The sequence below is a fragment of the Epinephelus fuscoguttatus genome, linkage group LG23, assembly GCF_011397635.1.
Source record: "Epinephelus fuscoguttatus linkage group LG23, E.fuscoguttatus.final_Chr_v1".
NCBI lineage: Eukaryota > Metazoa > Chordata > Actinopteri > Perciformes > Serranidae > Epinephelus > Epinephelus fuscoguttatus.
Window position 1 is genome coordinate 31,265,831 of NC_064774.1, and position 27,665 is coordinate 31,293,495.

The 27,665-nt window shown below is 41.9% G+C and overlaps 3 protein-coding genes across 10 annotated transcripts in view; 2 read left to right on the top strand and 1 right to left on the bottom strand.

Moving 5' to 3' along the window:
• Positions 1-12,958, top strand: part of si:dkey-28a3.2 (uncharacterized) — a 17,914-nt gene extending 4,956 nt beyond the window's left edge. For 3 of the 6 annotated variants that reach the window (XM_049567847.1, XM_049567844.1, XM_049567846.1), the window contains exons 2-8: positions 783-892; positions 1,701-5,155; positions 7,627-8,334; positions 8,606-8,658; positions 8,748-8,809; positions 8,905-9,222; positions 10,871-12,958. In XM_049567847.1, the coding sequence (XP_049423804.1) occupies positions 1,889-5,155; positions 7,627-8,334; positions 8,606-8,658; positions 8,748-8,809; positions 8,905-9,222; positions 10,871-10,887 (4,425 nt within the window). In that variant the 5' untranslated portion in view covers positions 783-892; positions 1,701-1,888 and the 3' untranslated portion in view covers positions 10,888-12,958. The remainder of the gene's footprint in view (positions 1-782; positions 893-1,700; positions 5,156-7,626; positions 8,335-8,605; positions 8,659-8,747; positions 8,810-8,904; positions 9,223-10,870) is intronic. The other 3 variants (XM_049567843.1, XM_049567841.1, XM_049567845.1) reach the window with 1 other exon arrangement.
• Positions 12,959-16,269: 3,311 nt separating this feature from the next.
• ecsit (ECSIT signaling integrator) lies at positions 16,270-27,559 on the bottom strand. 3 transcript variants are annotated; one of them, XM_049567800.1, is made up of 9 exons: positions 27,497-27,559; positions 23,771-23,878; positions 23,134-23,309; positions 21,967-22,372; positions 21,573-21,796; positions 18,564-18,621; positions 18,039-18,187; positions 16,962-17,067; positions 16,271-16,839 (listed from the first exon to the last, which is right to left on the bottom strand). In XM_049567800.1, the coding sequence occupies exons 3-9, from the start codon at positions 23,272-23,274 to the stop codon at positions 16,556-16,558; spliced, it is 1,368 nt and encodes a 455-aa protein (XP_049423757.1). In that variant the 5' UTR covers positions 23,275-23,309; positions 23,771-23,878; positions 27,497-27,559; the 3' UTR covers positions 16,271-16,555. The 3 variants fall into 3 exon arrangements, with proteins under 3 accessions (XP_049423760.1, XP_049423757.1, XP_049423759.1); XM_049567803.1 differs by lacking the exon at positions 27,497-27,559 and having other exon boundaries at positions 16,270-16,839; positions 23,792-23,891; XM_049567802.1 differs by lacking the exon at positions 27,497-27,559 and having other exon boundaries at positions 23,771-23,896.
• eml3 (EMAP like 3) overlaps positions 26,689-27,665 on the top strand; it is a 77,706-nt gene continuing 76,729 nt past the window's right edge. The window contains exon 1 of the mRNA XM_049567799.1: positions 26,689-26,865. Within this exon, the coding sequence (XP_049423756.1) occupies positions 26,841-26,865 (25 nt within the window). The 5' untranslated portion in view covers positions 26,689-26,840. The remainder of the gene's footprint in view (positions 26,866-27,665) is intronic.

Genomic DNA, 27,665 nt, shown 5'->3' on the forward strand with positions numbered 1-27,665 from the left:
ACTGTATCATTGTTTGGCATGTTTTTATGTCGTTTTGCATTTCTCTTAGGTTGTAATGCATCTCTTTGTGGTTTTTGTGTCTCTTTGTAGTCTTTTCATATCTGTTTGAGGTAATATGTGTCTTTTGAATCAGGGGTTTGTGGCTTTGTGGTCATTTTGAATCTGTGTAATGCCTAGTTCAGACTACACAATGTCGGCCCAATTATAGCCTGACCTGGGCGTCCTATGGTGTCCCAGCTCAGGTGGTGAACAGCAGTGAGTGTCCTGCGCTATAATTGATTGTTTTATCCTGCGTAGAGTGTCATTGTAGACGACAAATGACACTGCATGTGGGACGCCTCACATCGTCCCGACAAAAAGACTAGCATGTTTGATTATTTTTTTTTGCCTTCCACCACTCCTCTCATCACAGCTGTGACTTTGACCAGTAGGAGCACATCACTCTGCTGCAGTGGCCTGAATCAGAGTTTAAGTGTTGATAAATCAGTAGCACAATAATAGCTAACGTTAGCATATTGGCTTTAACTGCCTGCTTTGTGAATACACTGTGGTGGCTAGCTGACATTAGCTGTATTTCGGTTTAATTGCTGGCTAAAAATATGTTATTTTTACCTCAAGTTCTCTTTAAAGGATTGACAACCCATGCTGTCCTCTTCGTGCTACCCAAGAATGGGTCCACAGTCGTTTTCTTCTTCCCTTTAGGGGGCTTTTTCAAACACAGGATTGTCAGTAACTTACGTAACACTTCAGACGCCGTCATTTGTTTATGTTTTTGTTCCCAGATGTTGTTCCATAGCACCTCCTTCCAATGACATCACACACATCGTGAAAGACGACCAGCGATGATTGATTGTGGACCATCTTTCGTGTCTGTTGGCCAAGTCACTGCAAGGTTTTATGACTGCAGAATTACCTAATCTGACAAAGTGACTGTTGGAATGGACAAACATATTATGTAGTCTGAACCTGGCATTCATTTAAGTGACGTCATATTGACGTCTGGTGCCAGCTGGGGTAAAACATAACAGATAAAAACACCTTCCTATAATTTTATATTGCATGTGAATCACATTTCAGTTGTGATTAAATTCATATTTCAGCATGTGGATTGTCTCATGTTAAACATTTCCCAAGCAACAGATACATATGAGGGCCAGGGCCCCCCCCCCCTTTACACTTTGGGCCCCTGGGCCTTCAGTAATCCTTTCATGTATCTGATATTGGAATTACAAGTGATATAAAATCACAATTTGGTGCTTCCATATGCTATATGTTTTACTTTTCTAATGTGAAATATCTGAAAATCATAATGATTGATTATGCCTTAGGACTTGAATTCACCACATGTGAAAAGCTGAGTCCCGTGTGCCTAAACATTTTGTCACATCTTAGGTATTATTCACATGTAATATTACGTTTGAGTTTTTACAAAATAATGATAATAATTGTTGCAGCCCTTTATACATAGTTGCATTAGTATTTATTTAACATTATCAACAAAAACAGAATATTGTCTTTCTAAAGGTAGAATTTATGCCAGGGCTTTTATGGTTGGATTGTTATACAGGTGGCCACTGAGGGTATACTAAAATTAAAATAACACCTCTCTGACAATGCTTCAAAAAAACATTATAATCTTAGCAAGGGTTATAAAGTGTTAGCTCAGCTCACTCAACTAAGACTTGTCTTCTGCTCCACAGGACACCTGCATACCGATGTGATGTCTGAGAGCTACGGCGGCTGCCCATTGGAGCAATACACCTACTGTGGCATCATATAGAAGGACATCATGTAAATTAACAGCAGTGAGGATGAATTGAATCAGCGTGACAAGGGAAGAGCCAACCAGTACTGTTGGGTGAGAACTGATGGGCTGTCCAAGCTAGCAATGCCAACTGCAAAAGATAAAGGTGGTTCAACGTCCCACCGTTGTCGGTCTGCCTCAGTTTATGATGATGCCACCCTCATCCAGAAGAGAGAATACTGGAGAACCAAGAAACGAGAGCAGAGGGCCCGACTGACGGAGCGTAGAGGAAAGTCAACACAAGACAGTGGAGGGGAAAAGCGACATCTACATGCCCCTGCAGGATTGAATTCCACTTTGTCCGACTCGTTTCCTGCTTTCTCTACTCCTCTGCAGAGTAATGATGAGTCACACAAAACAGTCAATATCTCTCTTGCATCACAGAGTGGAAAAACAATGGGGGACAGCTCAGCTGACGCCGCCGAAAGCCAAAAGGAGAAGTGGCTTCATACAGCGAAACTCAACAAGGTCTTGCCTCAGTTGCCAGCATCATGTTCCATCTCAGTCAAAGCTGCTAGGGGCGACACAGCCACAGTGAAATCCCTTACAGCAAAGGGTGCTGTGAGCAGAGCCGTTACCTCACCCACAACCAGTGGAACCCAGCTAAACACCTGTTCCTCAGTGCCTCCAGTCAGAGTGACCACAACTACAAATGGCAGCTCCACTAAAACAGCACCTCAGCCATGTGTGTCTATGCAGGGCGCATCAGGCCCCAGAATGCGCCATAAGGCACAAGTTGCATCACGCATTCAGCCCAAACCCCAACCCACCAATGTGAGCACAGGTATGACTCTTGTGTCGTCTCCATGTGTCCCCGTCTCTATTAAAACAGAGGGCAAAACAGCAACACCTCAAAGTGGAACAAAGAGTGCCTTGGTCACCTTGCGGAGGGCTAAAGGTGTTCGCAACCCACAGCCTTGCCCGGACACAGAGGACGAGAAAGCAGCCAAGCGCAGAGAGAACTGGCGGATCAAAAAGCGAGAGCAGAGGGCTAAGCTGGCAGCTCAGGTAGCTAAAGCCAGAGAGAAGACGCAGAGCGTGGAGCTGACATTACAGAGGCAAACAGCACAAAAAACAGGACTTGTGGGCGACACCATTCTGCAGCATCTTCCATCCCAGTCGTTTTTGAGAGGAGCGGGCCAGAAGCAGCAGGCCAGACCTTCATTTACATCCGCCAAAAGGGAAATTGATAAACTTCAAAGTGGAGCAGCAAGTTTAACGACAATTAACATGCAAGCAGATCAGGTAAAAGTACAAAATCCACATGGGAATAGGCAGACAGCCATCACATGTGATGTTATGTCTGCGAGAAAGCCAGGGGAGTTACAGAGAAAGCTTCCAAATTCTGTACACCTTTCTTATGTTTCCCGAGGGATTGCACGATGTAAAACGCCTAGACAGAGGTTCATCGAAGCACAGAAATTTTTCATGAATCAAAGAAACATGAGATGTAAATCTCCTTTGCTTTCTTCAGTCTTTGGTACTAGAAATATCCCCCAAATCGTCATATCTCCCAATGACACACCTGAGCAGATAATTGCCAAACGGCGAGAGTACTGGCGGATTAAAAAGCGTGAACAGCGAGCGAAGCTGTCAATGGAAGTAAAGGCTCGGCTGAAGGAGAAGGACTCTCTCATGCGACGAGTGAAACGTTACCAGAAAATCCTCGAGGAGATGAGGAGGGCCAGAGCGCTGGCTCAATCAGGAGGGAGCACCCTCACCCACGCCTCAGAGACCATTGGAGGGTTCATCAAAGAGGATGGGACAGTGACCATTAACATTCCCCAGGTTCCTACAGGGCACAACACAGCAGCACGCAAAAGTGAAGCAGAGTGTCATGCAGTTTCGAATAATACCTCCATCACCAAACCTCAGCATCAACCTAACACTAAACGGAGAGCTATTACACCCATTCGTGTAACCCAGCCTCCACCCCCCCTCCGCCCAGCTCAGGTGAAAGTCTCTTTTCCTCTTGCTGGACATTCGGCCAACAAGCCTCCAAGACTGCTGTCAATCAGACCAAGGACTCAACCTGAAAGCACAACTGCTCCAAATTCCCACAAATTAGCAATCCAGACACTTAGTCAGCTCACACTCACTCATCCCCAGACCCCTCAAAATGCTGTTTCTGGAGGATCAGCAGCAGCGACAAACTTTGGTGGCTGTGTCATGAAAATGGCCGTCTCCAGTAGCGTGCCATCGCTATCAGCTCTCTCTTTGGATCCAGAGTTGACCGAGGAGGAGAGGATGGCTAAAAAGAGGGAGTACTGGAGGATAAAGAAACGTGAGCAGCGAGCGTCTCGAGCTGCTCGACTAAAGCAAGGTGTCTTACAAGCGAGGGCCAATGCCACCTTACAGAGGAGGAAGGCCCAGAGGCAAGCAGCAGTAACCAGTGTGCCATCAGGCGGAAGCCATACAGGAAGTGCACAATCTCTCCCCAACAGCAGTGCGCTTGCTACGCCACATGCAAATGAGATAAAACACGAGAGTGAGTCTGTGCCAGAAGTTGACCTAAATTCTCAACCAGAACAAGCCATCTGTCCAGATATCAAACCCCCAACCTCTCCACCGACACCACCTCCAGCGCCTCAGCCGGAGCCTGACCCAGCTCTGAATGCAGACAGCCAAGCTACCACTCTGCTAGCTGTGGCCTCGATGAAGAAGCTCCTGGAAGAATCGCTTAGCACAGTGACAGAGTATAAAAGTGAGCTGACTGATGTTAAGAAAGAGACAACAGAAGAGGCCTCAGAAGACGTCATGACGCCAAATTTACCTGAGCTGAATGAGGTGGCTCCTATTGCTGCTGACTTGACATTGGAGATAAAAAGCTGGCAGCCAGACACTGATGTCTTGGTACTAGAAAGTTCACCAAACCCTCACCTTAAGGACTCTCCCCAAAGTAGCGAGACACCTCCATCTTCTCCCACATCCAACCAGATAGTCCAGATTCCCACCTGTGAGCACTCATCCCAAACTCCTTCGAACTTCATACTAAACCCTTACATGGAAGCTTCACACAGCCCATCTTCACCCCGCAGGACCCAGAGGCTTCACACCAGAAAAGCAGGCCATCAAGACTGCTGCTCTACAGAATCGTTTAAGCTACATCACCTACCCATGGATCAACTACAGAAACCACAGTGTGAACAACAGTGTCAGGCAGAGAACAGCAACTCGCCATCAGCACAGAGATATCCCAGTGTGGTGACGGAGCACAGTGGTCTGATCAGCCTGCAGAGGAAGAGGGAGTACTGGAAGCTGATGAAGAGGCAGCAGAGGGCCAGGTTACGGGCCAGGCAGAAAGAAAGACATGGAGAATGTAGCAGTCGGCTTTCCAGCAGAAATATTCAGGTGATGTAACACATGAGAATAATGTTCATTCTGTACTATCTGCAACATGTGGGTGCTAATAGCCAGTGTTCTTACTAGTATTGTAAGTAGCTAATATTGAACATGCTTAATACACTATGTTTTGCATTGATTTAATCGGGTCATAGAGAGACACTCAGTATGTTTACATGACAAAGAAAATCGATTTATGGCATTAGTCTGACTAAAATTGGACTTTTAAAATATATGTAAACATGTTAGTCCGACTAAAATCATACTAAATAAAATTTAGAGAGAATGCGCTTGGGAGTGGAATTACTCCTGCAAGTACAGTATACCGTCAATGGGACCCAAACTGGCTGAGATGCTTGCTCTGTGACGTAATAGGTCAACCAGAAAAAGGTCAAATACTAACAAACTGAAGCAGCATTCACAATTTTGTAGCAGTTTTGTGAAAGCTGGGAGCTCGGGATTTGTGGTGTTTTTAAAACTGTCGGAGCCCATTGAAGTTACTCTGAAATTGTTAATTACTTTTGTTGTCTAATCTTTTAGTTTTCATAGCATGACACTGAAACACATAACTATTATGATTTATTAAAAAGGAAACGTGGCACTGTCCGTTTTTCAGTCAATCACTTAGTAACGGTGATCTCAACCCTTTCATGAAGACCAAGTTTGGAGAGTGGTGCAGGGATGACATTTATTTTCAGGCCAGCCCAAAAGTTAGCATCACCCCAAGTCCCTTCAACAAAAAGCCCATGGGATTTTTCCATTGAATTTTAGAAAGTTGCAGAAAATATTTTGTGTTGTAGGACAAAACATAAAGCCTCTTAAGCTTGTGTTAACCACAGACCTTATTTCAGACATCTAATCAAAAACACATAAAAAAAACAACATTGATTTTGAGACAAGGGAACCAGAAATGCTAAAATGCTAACTCATTTCTGGGGTTTAGGACTCATTCCTGCAGCTATTTCATATTTGTTCTACTTGTCGGCAGAAAATATTACATGACTTTTACAATGGGCAGTGTTGTTGTTGAACACCAACACTACAGTACAGTAACAGTACAATCAGCCTTTGTTAAAGGCTCACAATATTCATCTTTTGCTAGCCAGTAGAGCAGTTGTTACTCATTTAAGTCAGATTATATACTGAAAACCCCAGGAACATGTTTTAGCTGTGAGAAAAGCCAATAAATTCCAGTTTGTGGAACAGCAGGGGTTAAATTTTGGCTAACTGTATATGGATATGAGCAAGATCATTTAGTTTGTTTTTTTTCGGTGTTGACTACGGATGTGCTCATGGGGATAGCTTCAATCTTTTGAATTGGGGTTGAAAGAGTTATTTGTTCGTAGTCAGTGTAATACATACAGTAGATGGTGGTCAACGTGCCCCCATTTTGGAGAAGTGGTAGGAGTATCACTACTGAAACTAGGCAATGTGCTGCTGTGGACGCAGTCAGCAACAAAATGTATTTTTTGTTTCTCAGTTTAAGTGTAAGCTATATTTAGAACGTTTTCACTGGTTTACCTTGCTGCAGACAGCCCCTCCTGACGTGGAAGCTCTTGACCTCTTCAGTTCTCCATTTATGCTCGCATCAAAGTCACCAGACTCCACTGAGAAAATCAGTCATTTTAGCTCGCTGAGCACAGGAGCTGCTGCTCTACCGCTGCCTCAATCAGCTAGTTTGTTTGCATTATCGTGTGTCTTTGGTGTTAAAAGTGGTTAGTTTGAATTCACCAAAGTTACACAAGGTCAAGAGCTTCCACGTCAGGAGAGGCTGTCTGCATCAAGGTAAACCAGAGAAAACGTTCTAAATATGTGCATATGTGTATATATGTGTGTATATATATATACATATATATACTTTACCTTGCTGTATAAATGGTAGTGTAGTGCCTCACACAGCAAGAGGGTTCCTGGTTCCTGGTTCCTGGATATATATGTGTACGTATGTATATAGCTTTTTTTTTTTTTCTTTGGGTGAACCCTCCACAGCAGTAAATTGCTTAGCTTCTGTATCAGGACTCCTGCCTGCTTCTCCAAACTGGGGGTTTGCCAACTGACATCTACTGTAGGTGGTACTCTGACTATGGATAAGAAGGCTACCTCAGACAACCATTCCAAAAGATCCAAACTGACTCAACACAACCTAAACCACCGGGGAGAACATTTACCAGCTTTTGACCCCTGGTAGATGATGAACTCTGATCATATTAAACCCAGCAATGCTAAAGATATGCCATGAGTCTTTTTCGTGGGGACAAAGAGTTCAGTGCTTGCAGCCATAGCCAGTGCCCTCTCTAGCTGAAACCTGAGTCATTATAGCGCAAACCTCTGTCTGGCATTTGACACTTGAACAGCAAAAATAGAGGGGAGTGAGTGTGACTGAGAGGAGCCTACTTAAAGCTAGGGGTAAACATATGTGCATGTTTCAGCACTGAAAACTGAGATAAATGACATGTTTATGGTGTGTTGTTGTCTTTCAGGCTCCAGGTCTCGTCAATATCAACACTGATAAGGGTGTGAGTCCTCTAGAAAAACCAGCCCTTCAGCCCAAGCCACCCATTGCTTCTCTGACTGCAGTGACCAGTATCCCCACTGTCCTGGTTGTTAGCCCTTCAACATGTACCGCTGAGGAGTCACCTGACACACTCCAGGTCAAACTACCTGTCACCAGTGTCTCCTGTTCATCCAGAAGTGAGCAGAACAGCATGAGTGTTGGGCCTTCACAGATCATATCTGACTATCAAGGAGCTCACGAGAATCAGCAACAAGCCACGCCAGATTCACAAAAGTGGATGTCTAGAAGCACAGATGTAGATTCTGTCCCCTCCCTCCCTACTCTGACACCCCCAGACAACCCACTTTCCAGCATCAACCTGCAACCCATTGAACCCCCATGTCAAAATCTAAATTCCGACCTCAGTCCAATAAAAATGCCTTCTGCTCAACTTCAGAGCCCTACACATATGACACAATCTCCCTCCAAGCTGGTCCCTGTAACCACCATGGTCCCACCGAAGCCCATCCCAGGGGAGTGTGAGGAGGACTTTCTGAGGAGGAAGCGGGAGTACTGGAGGATAAAAAAGAAGGAACAGAGAGCGAGGAAGGCCATTCAGGACAAGGGAACCATCCCAAGGAGAGCATCCAACAACTTGAGGCCTATCCTTCCTGCCCAGGACATACAAACACGGGTAAGAGCTGTATTGCCGGTATATCAAAAAAAAAACCTCACTTTTGTCTAATTATTGTGTACATATTAAAGAACAAAAGAAGACCAAAGATTAGCAGAGGTGGGACCAAGTATTTATTTTGCAAGTCATAAGCTCGTCTTTGCATGCAGTGGCTATGATAGATTATTGTATGATAGTCTGTTTGCAGGTTCAAGTGTGTTCACAAATTATGTATGTTTTGATTGTTTTGATTTATGACAATCTTTATTTCCTCTCTGACTGATGCCTGTAGGATTCTGATCAGTGGGTCAGTCAGTCCTCTGAGGAGTCACAGCATCTAATGAGGTGGGAACTTTGTTTTGGTTATGTTAAGATGAGTTTTGCTGCCAGCTTAATGAAGGATAATGAATGTAACTGTTCTGTCTCTCTTGCAGCACTTCAGAGGACACCGACCCGGGAACCTTTCCATTCCCAAATTTCGCAGCACAGGTGGAAGGTGAAGTATTACCTGTGTAACTTTGAACTGAAAGGAAAGCACAATAGAATGTAGAAACTGGCACAAACCGTTTCCTCCATTTACTGTCTCCTCAGATGAGACAGAGCTTCTGTTCACTGACTATGAGAATGCTAACGGCGAGGAAGGTCCTGTCTCAGAAGCTGTGTGGAGGAACCGCTACCTCATGGACTACGATCCGCTCAACCAGCTGCTGGTGTGCATGGTGTGCGGGGAGCTGCAGTACTCCCACAGCCTGGAGGGAGTGAGGGCCCACATCGACGAGGCCCACCCGGACACACTGACCCTGGAGCCCAGGGAGCAACAGCAAATACTGGAGGCCTGGGATGAGCAGGTGTCCCAGCGGGAACGCTTCTTCACCAGCCAGCTCCAGCAGCACAGTGAGGCCCTGGCAGGTACAATACAAAAAATAAACAATTTTTCCTTTTAAGAATGAAAAAAGTTTAATTCATAAGCAATACAGGTAGTCAGTAAAAGTCAGGTCTTTAACATAAGTAAAAGTAGCAATACTACAGTGCAGAAATACTGTGTTGTAAGTAAAAGTCCTGCATTAAAATTTTTACAGTAAAAGTACAAAAGTAGTAGCATCAAAATATACTTAAGGTACCAAAAGTAAAAGTACTCCTTGTGCAGAATACGGCCCATTTCAGAATAATATATATAATATCATTGAATTATTATTATTGATGTGTTCATCACTTTAACTTGACTCAGCTAACTTGTTCTTCTAATTCCTTTTCTGTATTGCATGTTCCACCGTGGATAGTGCCCCCTGTGTGAAGGCAGGATTCTTAGCTGATCAATATTAATATATAACAGCCATGACATTGTCAATGCAACATTTATTGGTAACCAAACAGAGGGGCGACTGCACTTTTATAAGTTGTAAGGCGTAATGTAAGTAGTATACAATGTAGTACACCACATAGCATATGGCATAGTGTATCGTGTTGTGTACGGCATAGTATACAACGTAGTGTACACTGTAGTGTATGGTGTAGTGCACGATATAATGTACATAGTTACTGGTTACTGTACAGCAAGGTGTCATCGCTGTCAACGGTGTAGTGTTCAGCATAGTAGTATAGTATGTGGCGTAATGTACACCGTAGTGTCTGTTGTAGTGAATTGTGCAGTGTATGGCTTAGTGTGTGTAGTGTACATCATAGTGTACATGGTGTGATGTATGGTGTCATGTATGGCGCAGTGTACACCATAGGGTACTGAGAGTGCAGTGTAGTGTAAGGTGCTGTGTACAGTGTAGTGTACAGAGTTTAAGGTGTAATGTACATCATAGTGTACGGGGTGCGCAGTGTAGTGTATGGCTTTGTGTGAACGTAGTGTACAGCGTAGTTTTTCAGACATTTGCAGATTTTTTTTAAAAAATCTGGGTCCAGTGAAGAAAAAATGGAGTTGCTATGGATGGTAGCTTAGCCATTTAAAATTTATAGTTTTGTGCAGGTTGCCCCATGTCACAAAAGTGATGGTTCTCCCTGACCAATCAGTGGTCTGCAATGTTTTAACTCCGCCTCTTAGTATCAGCTCAGTTCACTTTGAACCTCAACTGGGGTGGTACCAAAAATCAGTAATGGGTATGAACGCCAACTTTTGCTAACGGAAAACCAAAAGTTGAGTAGAGCCGCGTTGTGTCGCGCAGTGGAGTGCAGTATTAGTCATTTAATCTGTTGTTGATATAGAAATGATGATTGGTGCAGTTTTAAAGCAGCAGACTCTAAGGAATCATAGCACATGAGATGTTTTATTGTCTGACAGGCATATGGCTGGTGATGCTTTAGATTTATGCCCTCAGAGAATGATCTCTCTCTCAGTTTTTTTTTCTATGAAGATTGGAGAAAAGTATGAAGCAGTTAACATCATTCTGTATCTCTGAAGGGTGTTTGTTTTCTTTCCTGTTCTACCAATGAGTGCTGCCCTGAAACCAGCTACTGGTCAGGCTATAGAGCAGAGCCGTTAGTGCGCTGTTTGTTTAAGACTATGGGTCAGTTAGTTTCATTTGCCAAACCTGCCGGTCTTGTTTTGCAGAAGAACAACGGGACTGAAGAGCAGAGGAGGACTGCAGGAGACAACTGAAGACCACGGAACCACACTTTATTTGTCTTATTTATTTATTGTATTTTTTTAAATAAATTTGCTTACCTTCATAGAAAGTCACCTTGAAGGAGAATGCTGTAAAGGGAACATTCACTCCAAAAACAGCTTTACCTCATTTCCTACCAGGGTTGTAGTGTGGGCCTTTGAAAGTCAGTATGGACATTTTTTCTTTACAATGAAGCCACCAGAACTGAGATTTTGTAATAATATTTAAAATATTTAAAGAAGAAGTCCAATATTCTGGGAAATACAGTCTTTGTACTAAGCATCCTGGACCTATTTCTGTAGTGAACACACAGATAACACTTACAATGAAATCACTTTCATATTCTTGCTCTATTTCCTAAAGTTTTTAATTGTTCTGTAAGTTTGTCCGTTTTAAACCTCAAACAGTGTTTCCCACAGACCCTAACCTGATAGAAACTCAGAACATTTTGACCATCACAGGAGAAATAAAGCCCTCCTTTAAACAGACTGTGTAACTTGTGAACACAGCCACCATGTCAACAAATGGCAATTACAGGATGAAGATAAATTTCCCAAGATTCTCTTGAGTCAGCTGTTTCAAAGACATCATTAGGTGACCTGACTGAGAGCAAGCAAAATAAATCCCGTTAAGTATGCTGTGTTTAGCTCTCTTTCACTTTTAGCACTAAACCATAATATGTATTGGCAACATGCTTAAAGATAGTCCTATGTGTGACGTCAGCACTCTATCTAACTCACAGTAACTAACAGTCACATAGCATTTCCTATGCAAACCACACAAGAAAAATCAAACACGATATATTTTTTTTTACCTGTTATTCAGCACTTAGTTTTATCTACAAGGGTGTTTTCAAAAGGGGAGGGTGATACCACAAAATTAGGTTTTGATCCAATATTAAGCAATGCAGGATTCTGCTAATACCGATATTGATGCCAATACTGATAATTTTTTTATTATTAAAAGCAGCTTCTGTACTTCCATGTTGGGGAGAGTAGTGTGTCATGATTTATGAGCTGAATAATCAATCTGCTAAAGTAATAGCTAATAATAACCAATTACAGTTTGAAAATGTAACCATTGCTGAAGATTTAATTTAATTAAAATTAATTTCACCACTGTAGGATTATACCCAAATATTCCCTGCCTGAGGCTCTCTGAGCATACTCTTCCAGTGAACTCTGTCTCCACGTCAGAGGTCTGGATGCTGAGACATTTCCCTCCCCCTCTCTTCTTTGCAGCTCCAAGTTCTCTTTCTCATTTTTTTTTTTTCCTCTTTCATTCAGCCATCACTGCAGTCATGTGTCAGATAAGCTAGTCGGGGTGTGTGCTGCTGTGTGTGCAGCGGTGCGTTGCAAGTATTGTTTAAGTGCACACAACAAGATAGCAGCAGTGGAGAAGCAAAGAGTACATGCACTACATGTGTTCACAACAACCAATTATACTCTTGAAATTCAAATGTGTAAAACAAAGAAGTAAGAGACCAAACCTTTATTTATCAATTCTATTGATGCTAGGATCAGTCTTCAAAACAAAACCTAGTATCTGTAGTGTCAATACTTACCTTTCAATGTCAATACAAACCTTTTGCTGGATAACAGGTGAAAAATAGGGCTAATGTTTTCATATTTCCCGTAAGGTTTGCAAAAATAACTAACTAAATCACAGAGTTAAGGTCTGGTCACACCCGAAAGTTGTGGCAAAATTGTGAAAAAATTGTGCTTCTTTTCTCAATATTTGGAAGAGGCTTGGTGACCACGCTACTCTGAACTACAAGAGTGGGTTTTATTACTTACCTTATTCCGTGAGAAGAAAACTGTGGGACACATCACTGCTTTCAAATTGAGAATTAATGTACATCGATCAGCCAAAACATTAAAACCACTGGTGGGTGAAGTGAATGACATTGATCATCTTGTTACAGTGCAATGTTCTGCTGGGAAACCTTGAGTCCTGGCATTCATGTGGATGCTACTTGATGTGCTCCACCCACCCAAACACTGTTGCAGACCAAGTAAACCCCCACATGGCAACGGCAATGGTCGATGGCAGTGACCCCTCAGCAGGACAGTGCATTGTGCCAAGCCACAAAAACTGCTCAGGAATGGCCCCAGGAATGGGACAAAGAGCTCAAGGCATTCACTTGGCCTTCAAATACCCCAGATCCCAATCTGACCAAACATCTGAGGGACATGCTGGTACTCCTGAGGTACCCCTTATCCATGGTGGGTCCTCCTTGGACTGGACTTGGCTCTGACCTGTCAAGACATGGACACAGTACCTCTTGAAGGTGGCCTTTGGTGCCTGGCATCAGGGCGTTACTTTCAGATCTTTTGAGTACTGTGGGTTGTGAGCTGGGGTACCAGCACATCTTACAGATGTTTGATCAGATCGGGATCCAAGGAATTTGGTTCTCATTCCTCGGACCATTCCTGAGCCGTTTTTGTGGTGTGGCATGGCATATTGTCCTGTTGGGGGTGCCACTGTTACTGAGGAGTGCTGTTGCCATGAGGGGGGGTACCTGGTCTGTACTGGTGTTTAGGTGGGGGGAGCGTGTCAGGTGGCATCCACGTGAATGTCAGAGCCCAAGGTTTCCCAACAGAGCATTGCATTGTCACAAGATGATCAATGTTGTTCACTTCACCTGTCAGTGGTTTTATTGTTTTGGCTGATCGGTGTATATCGAACATTGTTGAACTGTTCAACAAACAAATATATGGGTTTAAGTCATTAAAATGTCAGGTTTTGATCAATGTGTTTCCATAGCTGAATCACATCAGAGCCGAACAGCACTCACACATTGATATCTAACTTACAATAAATTAACCAGTAAATTTAGACCTAACCTCCCTGTATCAGCCAGCTATCAGAAAAGAAACTGTGATATATAAACACAGCACAAGAGTGAAACACTTTATATTTAAGTTAATTTGCTCAAGCTGACCGTTGCTATCAGTTTTGTATAAAGTTTGGTCTGCACTTCCTGCAGGCTTACATTCAGGTCCGAGATTGTTCTAGTTCCTTGTTAGCTACTGTTGGATTGTTGCATGGGTGTCTGGAAGTGTTCCACATGATTTTGTATGAGATACTGCACCATGCTGTTCTTCAAACCCTGGACCTTACTCATGTTCCTGGATGACAGCTTTTTGCAACTTTTTTTACAACCTTCTCAGCTGTGTAAAAACCTCCTGCAGTTCATATCAGCTTCACCATGTGACGTCAAACATCCAACCAACCCTCTGCACTGTAAATACTATAGTGGTTATGAGATGCCAAATGTTACTTTGACTGTGCTGTTTCACCATTTTTTGAGCTATTTTATTCATTATTTATTGAATTTCCTTCTATATAAGGATTATTGATGGTGCATTATTCATATCTGTAGAGAGTTCCATGTTAGAAACATTTCTCATTTGTGAGTATTGAGGATCCAAAGGCTTTCCTGCATGAGTAGTTAAAGGATGAACAGTTGTATATCAGATATGATCTCTGGAATGCATTCCCATGTTTTTGTATGATTTTCATTATTAAGAGTAAAATGCTGAAATAATGTTCTGTTTGAGCACAAAGCTGTACAGGTTGATCATGCTTGGAGAAAATGCCTGCACAGCTGCAACGAGGTGTAAATAGCTGGAAGTGACTAAGCTATTTTACCTTCTGAGAATGTAATTCTGACTTGATGACTTGTTTACCAGTTCAAAGGGAATGTTTAAATGCCTTTTCAGTAATAAACCTTTTCTACCTTTGGGCTTATTCCGTGAGATCTGTCTTCAATTTCAAAGCTTCATAAATACTCTGACTCCTGAAACCTTGTCCCAACAATCAGCAGCCATGGGCTCCTCTAAACAGCTGCCTGCCATGCTGAAAACTAAAATAACTCATGGCCACAAAGCAGGAGAAGACTACGAAAGATAGCAAAGTGTTTGTAGGTAGCTGTTCCCTCAGTTTGTAATGTAATTAATAAATGTCAGTTAACTGAAATTGTGGAGGTCAAACTGAGGTCTGGAAGACCAAGAAAACTTTCAGAGAGAGCTGCTCGTATAGGATTGTTAGAAAAGCAAATAAAAACCACCATTTGACTGCAAAAGACCTGCAGGAAGATTTATCAGACTCAGGAGTGGTGGTGCACTGTTCTACTGTGCAATGACACCTGTACAAATATGACCCTCATGGAAGAGTCATCAGATGAAAACCTTTTCTGTGTCCTCGCCACAAAATTCAGTGTCAGACGTTTACAAAGGAACATCTAAACAAGCCTGATGCTTTTTGGAAACAAGCCCTTACTAGGACTGATGAAGTTAAAATAGAACTTTTTGTAAGCTATGTTCTGAGAATAAATGATGCAGAATTTCATGAAAAGAACACCTGTCCAACTGTTAAATGGTGGGTTGGATCAATCATGCTTTGGGCTTGTGGCTTCTACAACAGGACAATGATACGAAACACACCTCGAAATTCACAATGGACTACCTCAAGAAGAGCAAGCTGAAGGTTTTGCCATGGCCCTCACAGTCCCCTGACCTAAACATTATAAATATGTGGACAGACCTCTAAAGAGCAGTGCATGCAGAATAGACCAACAATCTCACAGAACTAGAAGCCTTTTGCAGGAAGAATGGGTGAAAATCCCCCAAACAAGAATTGAAAGACTCTTAGCTGGATACATATAGTGTTTAGAAGCTGCGATACTTGCCAAAGGGGGCGCTGCTAAGCACTGACCATGCAGGGTGCCCAAACTTTTGCTCCAGGCCCTTTTCCTTTTGCTATTTTGAAACTATAAAAGATTGAAATTAAAAAGTAATTCTGCTTTAAATATTGAAGATATGTGTCAACCTAATGCCTTTTGGAGATCACTTCATCATCTACTTACTTAACTATTCACTGTAAACCAAATTCTGACCAGGGGTGCCCAAACTTTTGCACACCACTTATTTTAAATTTAATACCTTGAATGAATATCCTAGTGATTTAGTACTATATTTGAAGCAAAAAGGGCCAAGATATTCTGATTAATAATCCTCTCTATGGGTCAGTGCCAAAAACCCTTAGCAAACTTGCTTAGCAAACAGCCTGCTTAGCAAACAGTATAGACTGTATAAAGTAATGGACGTAGCTACTGAGACCTCACCTTTTGATTTTCAGACTCTTTGTTTTGAAACCATTTTGGGTTGTAAATCACCAAAACAAAGCAATTAGCAAAAGTTATAACTTGATTTACTAGGAAGTAAAGCAGATGTGTGAGGAAAGCATGAAAAGTGTGTGGTAGAAATGTATTCTTTTTGGGGTTTTTTTTTTAAAATCTTGTAAATCAACTTACAAGGCTGCAGATTTATTTTGGGTTCTGGCACCCAGTCTTCTTAAGATAGTTTCAAATGTAGAGACTCAGCAACCTTTGGCAGAGACTAAAATGAGGAAACACAGTTTTTTCCATTTAATTTATTACTGATCATTACCAGCATAATGAGTCCTCTGTAGGTTTTGCTCAGGTGGTGTGTTCCCTAGTTGAAATGAACCATTAGCTCCTACTAGTCCAGCCCCTACCCAGCATGGACATATACCTATAAATTAGAAAATTAGACTTATACAGGATGTCATTATTTCTCTGTCAGTCTTTACCACACAGCAGTTCACTATTTCATCCTCTGACTTCTCCTCGGCTCTTCCTCCACTGTTACTTCAGGTTCTTCTTCAGGCTGTCTCTCCTCTCTCTGGCTCTCTGGCTCTGTCTTGTGGTGGTGAGCTGACTCTGTGTCAGCCGCAGTCTGCAGCTGCTTGGGCCCGGCGTCCAGGCGGAACAGAGTGGGGACCTGACCCAAGATGGGATTGTTCTCCTGGAGGCCAGAGATCCATTGATTGAGGACGGCCTGGTCTCCCTGGCTGGTCATACACATGGCAAAGACTGGACCCTCATCCACTGGATACAAGACACACAACAGCTGCATTACACACTCAATATGAGGTTCAATATGCTTTCATACTGGAGGTCAAAAATAAGGGACAAACAAAAGAATCAGTCTGATATCTTCAGTGTCTTACAGTCTTCCACATCGAAGCTCTCGTCATCTCCGAGGTCCACATCCAAATCCAGGTCTAGCTGTAGAGGATAGTCCAAACACCTCTCTGGATCATAGGGCTCCTCGACCTGTGGCGGGGACATACATACATACATACATACAGCTGGATGAGCTCAATGCTATCTTTGAATGTTTTCAAGAGGAAAGCACTCACAATGCACCTATCTCCAGCTGTCTGTTTCTATCATTTCTGTTAACTTCTCCAACTAGACAGTTGAAGTTCACTGACCTGATCAAACAACAGAATGAAACTATGCCCTTTTGTCTTATTAGAGGGTAACTGCTAAGTGACTAATAGGAACAACATTATTGAAATTGATCCAGTGAGTGAGATTGCAGCCGGCAGCCGCGAAACAGGCTGCATTATACACTCACTGGCCACTTGCGTAGGTACACCTGTTCAACTGCTTGTTAACACAAATAGCTAATCAGCCAATCACATGGCAGCAACTCAATGCATTTACGCATGTAGACATGGTCAAGACCACCTGCTGAAGTTCAAACCGAGCATCGGAGTGGGGAAGAAAGGTGATTTAAGTGACTTGGAACGTGGCATGGTTGTTGGTGCTAGATGGGCTGGTCTGAGTTTTTCGGAAACTTCTTATCTACTGGGATAGTAGACTTCAAAAAAAAAAAAAAAAGACTCATACAGAAGCAATTCCTCTCAATCATCAGCGCAGGTGAGGTTGGAACTACGTAAAATGTACCAACCAAGTAGCAGCACACATACAAGTCCAGAAGAAGCTGTGAGGTTTTATCAACAGGAAGGTAAACCTGCGGTTGGCCTTAACTTTAACTTCTGCTGGCGAGCACTGAAGGAGAAGATGGGGACGCATAGGTGCCATCGGTTAGCTTAGTTAGCTTTTCTATCACAAGTGTAATGTTTCTACAATAATACAGTAGCTTGCAGTGTACATACAAGCAGTATAGAGGGGAGGGGCGAGGTTTGAATGATCTATTTACAAACAGTAACTGACAATTCCTGCATAGTATACCTTAACAGTATTTAATATCAGATAATAGCAGAGGGTTTGCCCACCTTTTCCTCAGCCGGTATTGGGTCAGCTCTGAGGATGTAGTAGTACACACACGTCTTCCTCAGCCACAGAGGGAAGGGGCCTTCCACAAACACGGGCCTGCTCGGGTTATGCTTGGCCAGCAGCTCCATCTGGCTGGGGCTTTGGATACCTGGTGTCAACACGGGAAGGAAAGAAAACAAGGCCAATGGGCAAAAGTCTGGATATTTATGGACACAAGCCCACCATTGTACCAATCTAACATGTATAAGATGGAGAGAATCCAGTTTCCTGGTTTTGTTCCTGTTGTTTGTCTGGTTTCCTTTAAAGTCACGCTTACTGCAGTTATGTGTCAAGGAAGACAGTATCTGATATATGTCTGTCAAATGACTGCAATAAACAAAATTTTGATCAAAAGCCAAATTTCATCAAGAGATTATATCCCTTAATTTAAGCAGTCTGGAAACAACACAGCTGAAATTCCATGAGCAGTGTGAATCCTGTTGACCACTTCAACACATTAAAGTTGAGACGAACAGTTTCCATACCTACTATGTATGGCAGAGTGATCTCCTCTCCACTCTCTGTGATGTCTGTGCAGGGCAGCTGGTGGGAAGAGCAAAAACACAGACGCATGCCTTAATTGGTTACAATGAAATAAAAAAAAAGAAAATCATCATGGTCACAACAAAGCAGAGCGGTTGGCTATCTTTTTAAAAGTCTGAACTGTAGAAATGTCTCACAAGCAAGGAAAACTTCACCCAAACCACTATGACATTTGTCAGATTGACCTGTTAACACAAATGAGTAAAATCCAGCTCTAGTATGAAACCTTACTCAGCATTAGTCAATAGACCAGAATGGTTCAGATCTACACAACTGTGTGATATTGTTGAGCATGAAAGGCTCAATTTGGTAGTTTAACCAAAAAGAATGAAAAAAAAACAAAAATAAATAAAACTTCACTTGAGGTCAATTAGCTAAATTCTTCCAGACCATCTTACTGTCGTTTAATACGCTATGGAGAACTGTGAGATGTGGACCTTTACTTAAGATTGCACTTGACAGTTCTGGAATTATCTGGCCTTTAAATGGGACCTATTATGCATCTCTATATTTTGTTTCTTATATTTCGTATTATTAGGATGGATTTTGACATCAAACGTGACCAAAGTTTCAAATAATGAGGTAAAGACGTGTAGAGATAATGCCTGGGAGCAAAAACCTCAGGTTTCCCTCTGAACACTCTGTTTCCAACAAGTTTTTCTACTCTGGCTAAAAATTGACATCATAGTCTCCTGAATTTCTTTATTTGGTCATCCTCTCCAGGCATGCTACTTCAAGTGTTTACATTACATAGCCTACACTGCTACATGTAGCTACATGGTAACATCAGGAAACCATGTCATCTTAGTTGCTATTGCTGATTTCAGATCAGATTCCTGCTGGAACATGTCTGGTTGTGTTTAGAGGCTTTTCCTGGTGATTTTTCATGGTAGAAAGTGACGCTGCTCTCTGTTACAGTCATTCTCCCGCTCCAAGTGCACTGCTAACATACATGTAGCTAAATGCTCATGTCGGGGAAACAAGTAAACTTAGTTGCTGTTGTTGTTAATTTCTCCCTGATTTTGGATCAGATTCCTGCTGGAACATGTCATGTTATGTTTAGAAAATTAAAGGGTGATTTTTCACGGCATAAAGTGACGCTATTCTTCGTTACAGTCATTCTGTGTCTATAGTGATGGCGCAGAGACGATGAGATATGATAAACCCAGAAATGCCTTCTAATCAGAGCAGACTGGGCAGGTGCTGAGCCACAAAAAATGGATGGGGAGAGCCAAAAGGCCAGATGTTTTTCAGACAGCAAAGATTATAGCTAAAGAGTTAATTGTTAATTAATTAATTGTTCAACTCATTTAATCATAAAGGATTCATAAACTGGATAGTAAACCTCAAATGCACTTCTTCATAATGTCCGGTTAAAGATATACTCAATGAGAGACTGTATTTAGAAGCTTGTTTCTCACAGGCTAGCCCAACAAGATGTATAGAATGTGGCTCTCTATTGCTCTCTTTGGTATTTGTGATCTTAAATGAATGGTTCAAAAATTTGGAGAGTACAATTTATTTTGGGAGAGGAAAAGATGGCTATCAACCCTAACATGTGTGTGTAGAAGTACTTCGCTGGTATCAGGACATAGTTAACCTCTATAAACAGATTCAGCATATAAATGCAAAATCTGCAGGCAACAAGACAAGATTTTGGTATTGGAAGCCATCTGGTTTGCAGTTGTAGTCCAAGTAGTATTAACTAATCACATTTGAATGGCAGGTTAACAGTCCACGTGGAGAGAAAACAGGAACAGGAACTGACTGGCCGGAATGCAATCTCGGAACCCATCGACTATCGTCTGACTGCAAGTTAGCTTTTTAATGCTTTTTTTTTTTTTTTTTAAATTATCTGATTATTCACATGCAGATATCTGTTTCAAGAGATTCTCCAAAATGACCAGTACAGTCTTGGCTTGGATATCCGCTGGCTACACTGACACAACCTTTAATATTGGCCCTCTCCCCCAGGATCAGGCTTGATCGTCATCAGACCTTTAGCCAGTGGGTTCCGAGACTGTAATTAGCCTAGCTTAGCATAAAAACTGGAAGCAGAGGCAAACCGCTGGCCTGGCCAATGTTCAAAAATACCCCTACCAACACCTCTGAAGCTCACTGATATGAGGAACAGTTCACACCAAAACCAAAAATACATATTTTTCCTCTTACCTGTAGTGCTCTTTACAAATCTAGATTGTTTTGATGTGAGTTTGGAGATATCAGTGTTGGAGATATCAGCCGTAAAGATGTCTGCTTTCTCTCTAATATAATGGAACTAGATGGCACCCAGCTTGTAGCGCTCAAAGTACTCAACATCAATGTCTCTTTAAAGAAATCATGACCTGGTTACTCAAGATAATTCACAGACTTTGTTGTGAGCAGTTTCACGTAGGAACTAATTTCCGTCTACTGAACAACACCTGCCAACCGTATCATCACGCAGAAGGAAGAGTGCATCTACTCATGGACAAGAGGCTGGTGAGAATGCAGATGTAAACATTAATGGTGTCCTCCTCAGCTAAGCTGTAATGTTAGCTAGCTCAGCGGTGCTAAGTGAGCTAGCAGTAGATGCACGCGTCGTTCTGCACTGTGATGCTGTTGGTGGGTGTAGTTCGGTAGAAAGAAAACCGTTCCTACATGAAACTGCTCACAACAAGGTCGGTGGATTATCTTGAGTAACCAGGTCATGATTTCTGGAAGGAGAAATTGCTGTTGAGTTTTCCAAATGTATATATATATATATTTTAATTTGGACAGAGCCAGGCTAGTTGTTTCCTCCTGCTTATGGTTTTTATGCTAAATCAGGCCTGACTGTAGCTCTGTACTCCAACACAGACATAAGATCGACATCCATCTGAACATCTCTCTCTTAAAGAAAGTAAAAAAACTTATTTTGCTAAGGTTTTAAAACAATTTCACTAAGGCCAATCCAAAGCAGTCATCTGTACCTGGTAGACGGTGACTTGAGCATCCAGGTCACTTGCGATGCGTTTCAGGCTGAAGCGAGCCAAGTCCACCGGGTCCTCAGGCAGCTGGTGGGGGACGGGGAAGGGACTTATGTGTTTGAATTTGGGGAACCAGTACATGATACGCTGGTACTTCCTCATTGGGTGGCCCTTCTCTCCAAAGATCTGGACCAGCAGGACTTTGGTCTCCACATTGGGCATGATACCTGAAACACAGTCATTTAGATTGAAGATAGACACACTGTGGTATTAGTGTTAAATGTTAACATTTTCCAAAAATCGAGAGAGAATGCATCCAGAATCCTGCCATTCCCCGTGTGGAACAAATCATTCCAGGAATTCCATGACCACAGTGAATCCTGTAGCAGACACTCACCATAGTTCTCCATCTGCTCCAGTATCTGCACTCCACACTCCTGCTGTCGGGGATAGTGGTTGAACATCCGCTGGATAAAGTTTCTGGGCACAAACACCTCTTTGGGGAAAACATCCAGCAGCTTGTTGTAGACAGCCAGGTCTTTCTCCACACCAAACTCTGGCATCTTCCTCAAAGCAGCATAAATAAACTCCACGTGACCCCGCCGTCGCACGTCTCTCTTGAGGAACATGTCCACCACTTTGTTAAACGTGGCCTTGGTTTTGGCCCCTTTGGCCACCTGCTCAAACAGGTCATCATGGATCACCAAAGACCTGTCCCTCTTCTTGTCGTCCTCATTCATGAACTCTGCAGGTACAGGTCGATCCTTGGCACATGCTGGGCTGCCGTGGAAACGCCTCAACACCTACAATTTGTTGGCAAGGAAAGAAAGGCTGGAATTTTACTGTAATAAGTGCTCCTTAGAGGGCTGAATGTACCCAGAATTGAAGACCGTCATCTTCAAGGAAAGGTCTGAGTCTGTCTTATGTGCTATTCTGGTAATAATGCTAATTCATTAAATGATCAATATTGTGACAGAGTCTTGTGCTATTAGTGCAGATTAAAGGGAAAGATTTTTTGAAGAAGGCTTGGATGGGGTACTTATCCATAGACAGTAGATTAAAAACAGCAGATGTCATTTGGCATGCCCCCAGTTTGGAGAAGCAGGCTGGACTCCGACATGAAAGCTAAGCAATCTACTGCTGTGGAGGGGTCAGCGAAAACATATTTTAGCCACCTAAAAAAGTCCCACCCAAAAAAGAACTATATCACGCTGTATACACTATATTTTGAATATATTCACCGCTTTAACTTATTGTCAGACAGTGATTTCCAACTGAAAAATGAAGCCATTTCTCAATGACAATACTCTCAATCTAGCGTACACTTAAGATGATATTTATTTATTTTTTTGGGTGGGACTTTTTTAAGTGGCTAAAATACATTTTATTGCTGACCCCCAACCACAGCAGTATATTGTTAACCTTCTGTGCCAGTACTCCTGCCTGCTTTTCTCAACTGGGGCCATGCAAATCCAAAATCTTCTGTATGTAATACACCAACCACTGATAAATGCCCCATACAATCCAACTGTAAATAATCCGAACTATCCCTTTAAACGTTTACCTGGTGCTGGGTGTTATGCAGCATGTTAGGCTGACTGGAGGAAGTTGACTGGAGCAGGGCGCCATACTGGGCAGCAGACCTGGCTGACTGGCCCAGCAGTCTGAGACACTGCAGCTGGAGGAGGCAGCGGGCACACTTCATGGTTGAGCCATCACACTGACTTTCAGGAAACAGAACTGCAGAGGCACAATAAACATGACATGGGTAGAATTCAGAAACACCTTTCACAAACCTGCAATCAGAGCACTTTGGTAAGTCTATTTTACTCCAATGGTGACGACACTAACCATGATGTATTCTGTTGTGTTAAATGATTGTGATGCTGACTGAAGAACAGTTGAATATTCACTTAATTAAATAGTGTTTGATGCATTTTTGTTAACCGACCTGAAGAGTGGCTCTATTTTATTCATTAACGTTCTTCAGTAACCTTCTGCTATGTATAAATATTTACCAAAAAGTAAGAAAACATTAAATGGGCACATTTTTGCATGAAGTTTGGTATTAAAGGGGGGGTGATTACAGTCAACTGTCAGGCAAATATTATGAAGAACTGATATTCTGTAATACATGATTTAGCATAACGTTCATTTTAGACTCACATATACACCTTTAATATCCACAATTCAATACTCACAATTTATACTGACGAACGTACAAAGAAAGTAGTCTCCTTCAGAAATCACCCTCCGTGGACGCCTCCATGCTGAAAGCCGGCGGAACTTCCTGGTCCTACACTCATTCCCTTCCCCCAAACAGCAGACCCGCAACGCAAATTATTGTTCCGCGAATTTCTGTTCTGTACAGTAAAAACACTTTTGTGGATATTTAATTGTGTTGTATATTCCTGTGAATTGACTGTGGTAAAGGTGTGGTGCCTGAGTTGTTTTAAGTGGCATTATGTTACCCCATGCTATAAAGACGAAAACAGCAAATGCACACTATATATGTTTTTAAACTAAATGTATTTGAACAAAATATTTAAAGCTAAATAACATTTAATTCATTTTTAACGTCGTACCCAGTCATTTGTTTTCCCCACACTTTATGGAATAGGCTACGTTCAATACATGGAGTATTAATTATCCAGATTTTCATTATAAAAGTTGTAGGAAAATATATTTCATAATATAAAAATAATATACAATTAAATTAGTTCCACATATAAATAGGAGGAAAATAAATAAACATGACAAAAACAAAAACCGTCAGGGTCTGCTAAACAGATGGAATAAAACTGAAACACCAAAATAATCTAATAGTTTAGAGTTTTAAATTTTCCATATCCATCAAGTATGTTTTAAAATCAGTATTTTGTTTTTAAATGGAGAGTAGTCTTTTAAGCCAAATCATTTTATGTATATAATATTTTACTAAAAAAAAAAAAAAAAAATCAAATTAGGGACTATACTTTACTTATCAAATGAGGAGGTGACTGGGGGTTCCTCCTTTTTTTTTATTAAAAAAAAAATTTAAAAATCTTGTCCCTCCCTGAAGCTACAAATATTTTTTCATCAGCCCTGACTGACTGGGGGGAAATACATGACCTTCTCTCCACCATAAACAACCATATAAGGGGCCATACACATGCCACATCTTTAACGGCCTGAAAAAACACAAGGTCAGGCGCTGGGCGCTACTTTTGTGCCTTTTTTGTGCCAGCTTTCAAGAGCTTAACAACAAGCACCGAGTCATAGTCTGTTTACCCATAATCCTGAGTGCAGAGCTGATGTACCTCCAGGCACTGTTTATAAGTGTGCGTGCATATCATCTGTGGGACAGATGTAAAGCTCTGGCAGCCCTGCAACAAAATGATCAACTTTTCCGTGTTTATTACCGACTGATATTCATGGAAGAAAGGAAAGATATCTGTCAGCTGTGACTGGTTGTTCCTCATTATGACATGCAGTGCACACTGCTGCATTTCAAAGTTGACCTTTGTTTATCTTAGGTGCAGCCATCGTGCCCTGAAAAATAAAACAATTAGACAATGAATTTCTGGGAGCAAAAAATGCGTCATGTGTATGGCTCCAGATTTTAGGGTAACCCATGGATGAGTCTGAAAACCTGGAAGTGAGTTAGCATTTCAGCACTCCTGGTTCCCTTGTCTCTAAGTCAATGTGTTTGTTTGGGTTTTTTTTAATGTTTTTTTTCCTAGAGGCCTGAAATAAGGTCTGTGGTTAACACAAGCTTAGGAGACTTCCAGGTTTTGCTCTACATCATAAAATATATCTGTAAATACCCCACTAATTTATTTTGAAGCTTTTATGTCTTAAAAAAAAGCAGTTGCTAACAAGTTGCTAAGTGAGAACGTTATCATGCAAAACATGGCTTACAGCCTGGCTGTGAGGACAATGTTTAGACGTGCTGCCATGGTGTAGTTTGTTTATAGCCTAATGTTTGCGTTTTACTTCTGGTGATTGCATTTAGGCTTCAATAATCATGACAGTGGTCATTTGTGAAGTATGATAATCGTTTGTTTTCCACAGGGCTTATTTTCTGCAATGACCCAAAATCCAACGGAAAAATCCAATGGGCTTTTTGATGAGGAAACCAGGGCAATGCTAACTTCTGCATTGGGCTACAGAAAAAAAGTCATGTCTGAGGCACTCTTGAGACATGTTGAATAAAGATACTTTGATGACGTAGCCTCCGTCAGCATGATGTTTTCAAGAATCACCAGAAAATTGAAAATTCAATGATAATTTCTGTTTTTACAGTTTCTTGATATGATAAATTGTGTCATTTTGGTGTGTTTAATATGCCTTTCAAACCTGCAAGCAGGATTTTTTCAGAGGGTATTTAAGATAAAACAAAATACAACCACTTTAAGTTGTATTTCCCTCCCCAGAGCCAAAAAAAAAAACTAGTTCCTTCCCAGTGTGCAAGAAATGTAGGCTATTTAAGATGGCTCCCCGTTTTGCACCACCTCCTGCCCCCTCACAAATAACGAACAGTCCCTAAATTACGTAATTGTCATTAGCCGAGAAATTGAGATCGTAAAAAACGAGTAATATATGAATCTGTATTACTTTATACCCAGATGTGATTTCGGTTGTCCCTGAGACTTACGATTGCACATGCACTACACAGCCCGGCCACGTGGTGGCGACAAATGTCTTCCAAACAAATCCAGTCTCAGCTTTGATTTGACAGGCGCCGAGGTGTAGCCTGAAAAAAGTTGTTGCAAGTTTCAAAACGCATTCGTGCACAGTCCATGTAAATACTCTTCACTGAGTCACACACAGTGGCTCCAGGCAATAACTGTTGGAGAGAGTTCATAGGTTCAACTTTAGTGCAACTTTTTGACTCTCAGAAAGCATCTCTGCACGGTGCCTTCCCGCTGAGAGCGTCAAGTTAGCAACAATACGGTAAACAACTTCCGGCGGACGCTTTTTATTCTTTCAACTAGCAATGTGTTTGGTGGTTATTTCGTTATTTTAACTGACTTTATTCGCGTAATTGTATACTATAATTTGACACTCATGTGATTCAGGAACTTATTTTAATACGTGTTATTGTTTGACAAACAATAGTGCTTAGTATATAGGTAAACTGCTTACGTTTCCGGTGTTCTTGGTGCTGAACGCTGCAATTGACACAAGTCCCCAGAGTGTGACTTCTGACACTCCTCTCTCAGCATGGAAAACACACCTCAGTGCAGACTTTACCTCTAGACAAACTTCCCTCAACTTAAACTTCGGATTATGGATTCCTCTACAAACAGCTTGGGTGAGTGAAGCAACGAAAAAATGTTCTTTGTGTTTGTGTTTAGTGTTTTTATGTACTGACAACAGCATTATGGAAACTTGACTGTGAGTTCGGATATGCCGCTCACATGGTTATGGACACAACACTTTACCCAAATACTCCAAACTGGCAATAATTGTTGTTTTGCTTTTCGGCAAACGTACACGCGTCGGGCAACATGGCTCACAGCATTTTACACAACTGTACAAGTTTCAGGCTCGTTCAGCTCTGAAAGCAGCTTTTAATTTAAGAAATAAAGTCGTATACTTCTTTCCTTCCGCGACTCTTCGGTGTATTTTGGTGGAAGATCATAGTGGGGAAAACAGGCGGGCTCCTACAAATGTTGACATTTTAAGGAAGTTTATTGGCGCTTGGGGCACTTGAGCTCCACCGAATCACAGAATGGCGCTTGAACATCTGGCTGTCTTATTCAGCTGTGTATTTACCGTCCAGCAACGCCCTGTAAACTTTTCATTTTTCAAATAGTTTATGCCAGTACTTCATGTATCTCTGCAGGCAGTGTTGCAAAATGACAGCAGTACTTGTGTAAGTGTGTAGGTGTGAAGGACCTGTCGCATATCCTCAAGTGTTGGGAAACAGCTGCTGTACTTACAGTTTCTGCTGCGGGCTAGTTTCGGTTTTAGCGCGTGATGGTTTTAGCCTTGTGTTCGAACAGCTGTCTTTGTTTTGGCACGCGGGGTCAAGTCAAATTTGAGGCGTGACTGTAACTTTATTTCCTGTGGTTCTTCATCTGTCTAGCTCTGTTGGGAATAATGTAAACT

Bases quoted from the DNA above. Each gene is read 5' to 3' on its own strand.
- ecsit (XM_049567803.1), bottom strand. From the start codon at position 23,274: ATGAAGTGTGCCCGCTGCCTCCTCCAGCTGCAGTGTCTCAGACTGCTG. The intron at 21,797-21,966 runs GTGAGTGTCTGC...ACTGTGTTTCAG, and splicing joins GGAGCAGATGGAGAACTATG to GTATCATGCCCAATGTGGAG. The intron at 18,188-18,563 runs GTATGGAAACTG...TGTTGACACCAG, and splicing joins CACTCTGCCATACATAGTAG to GTATCCAAAGCCCCAGCCAG.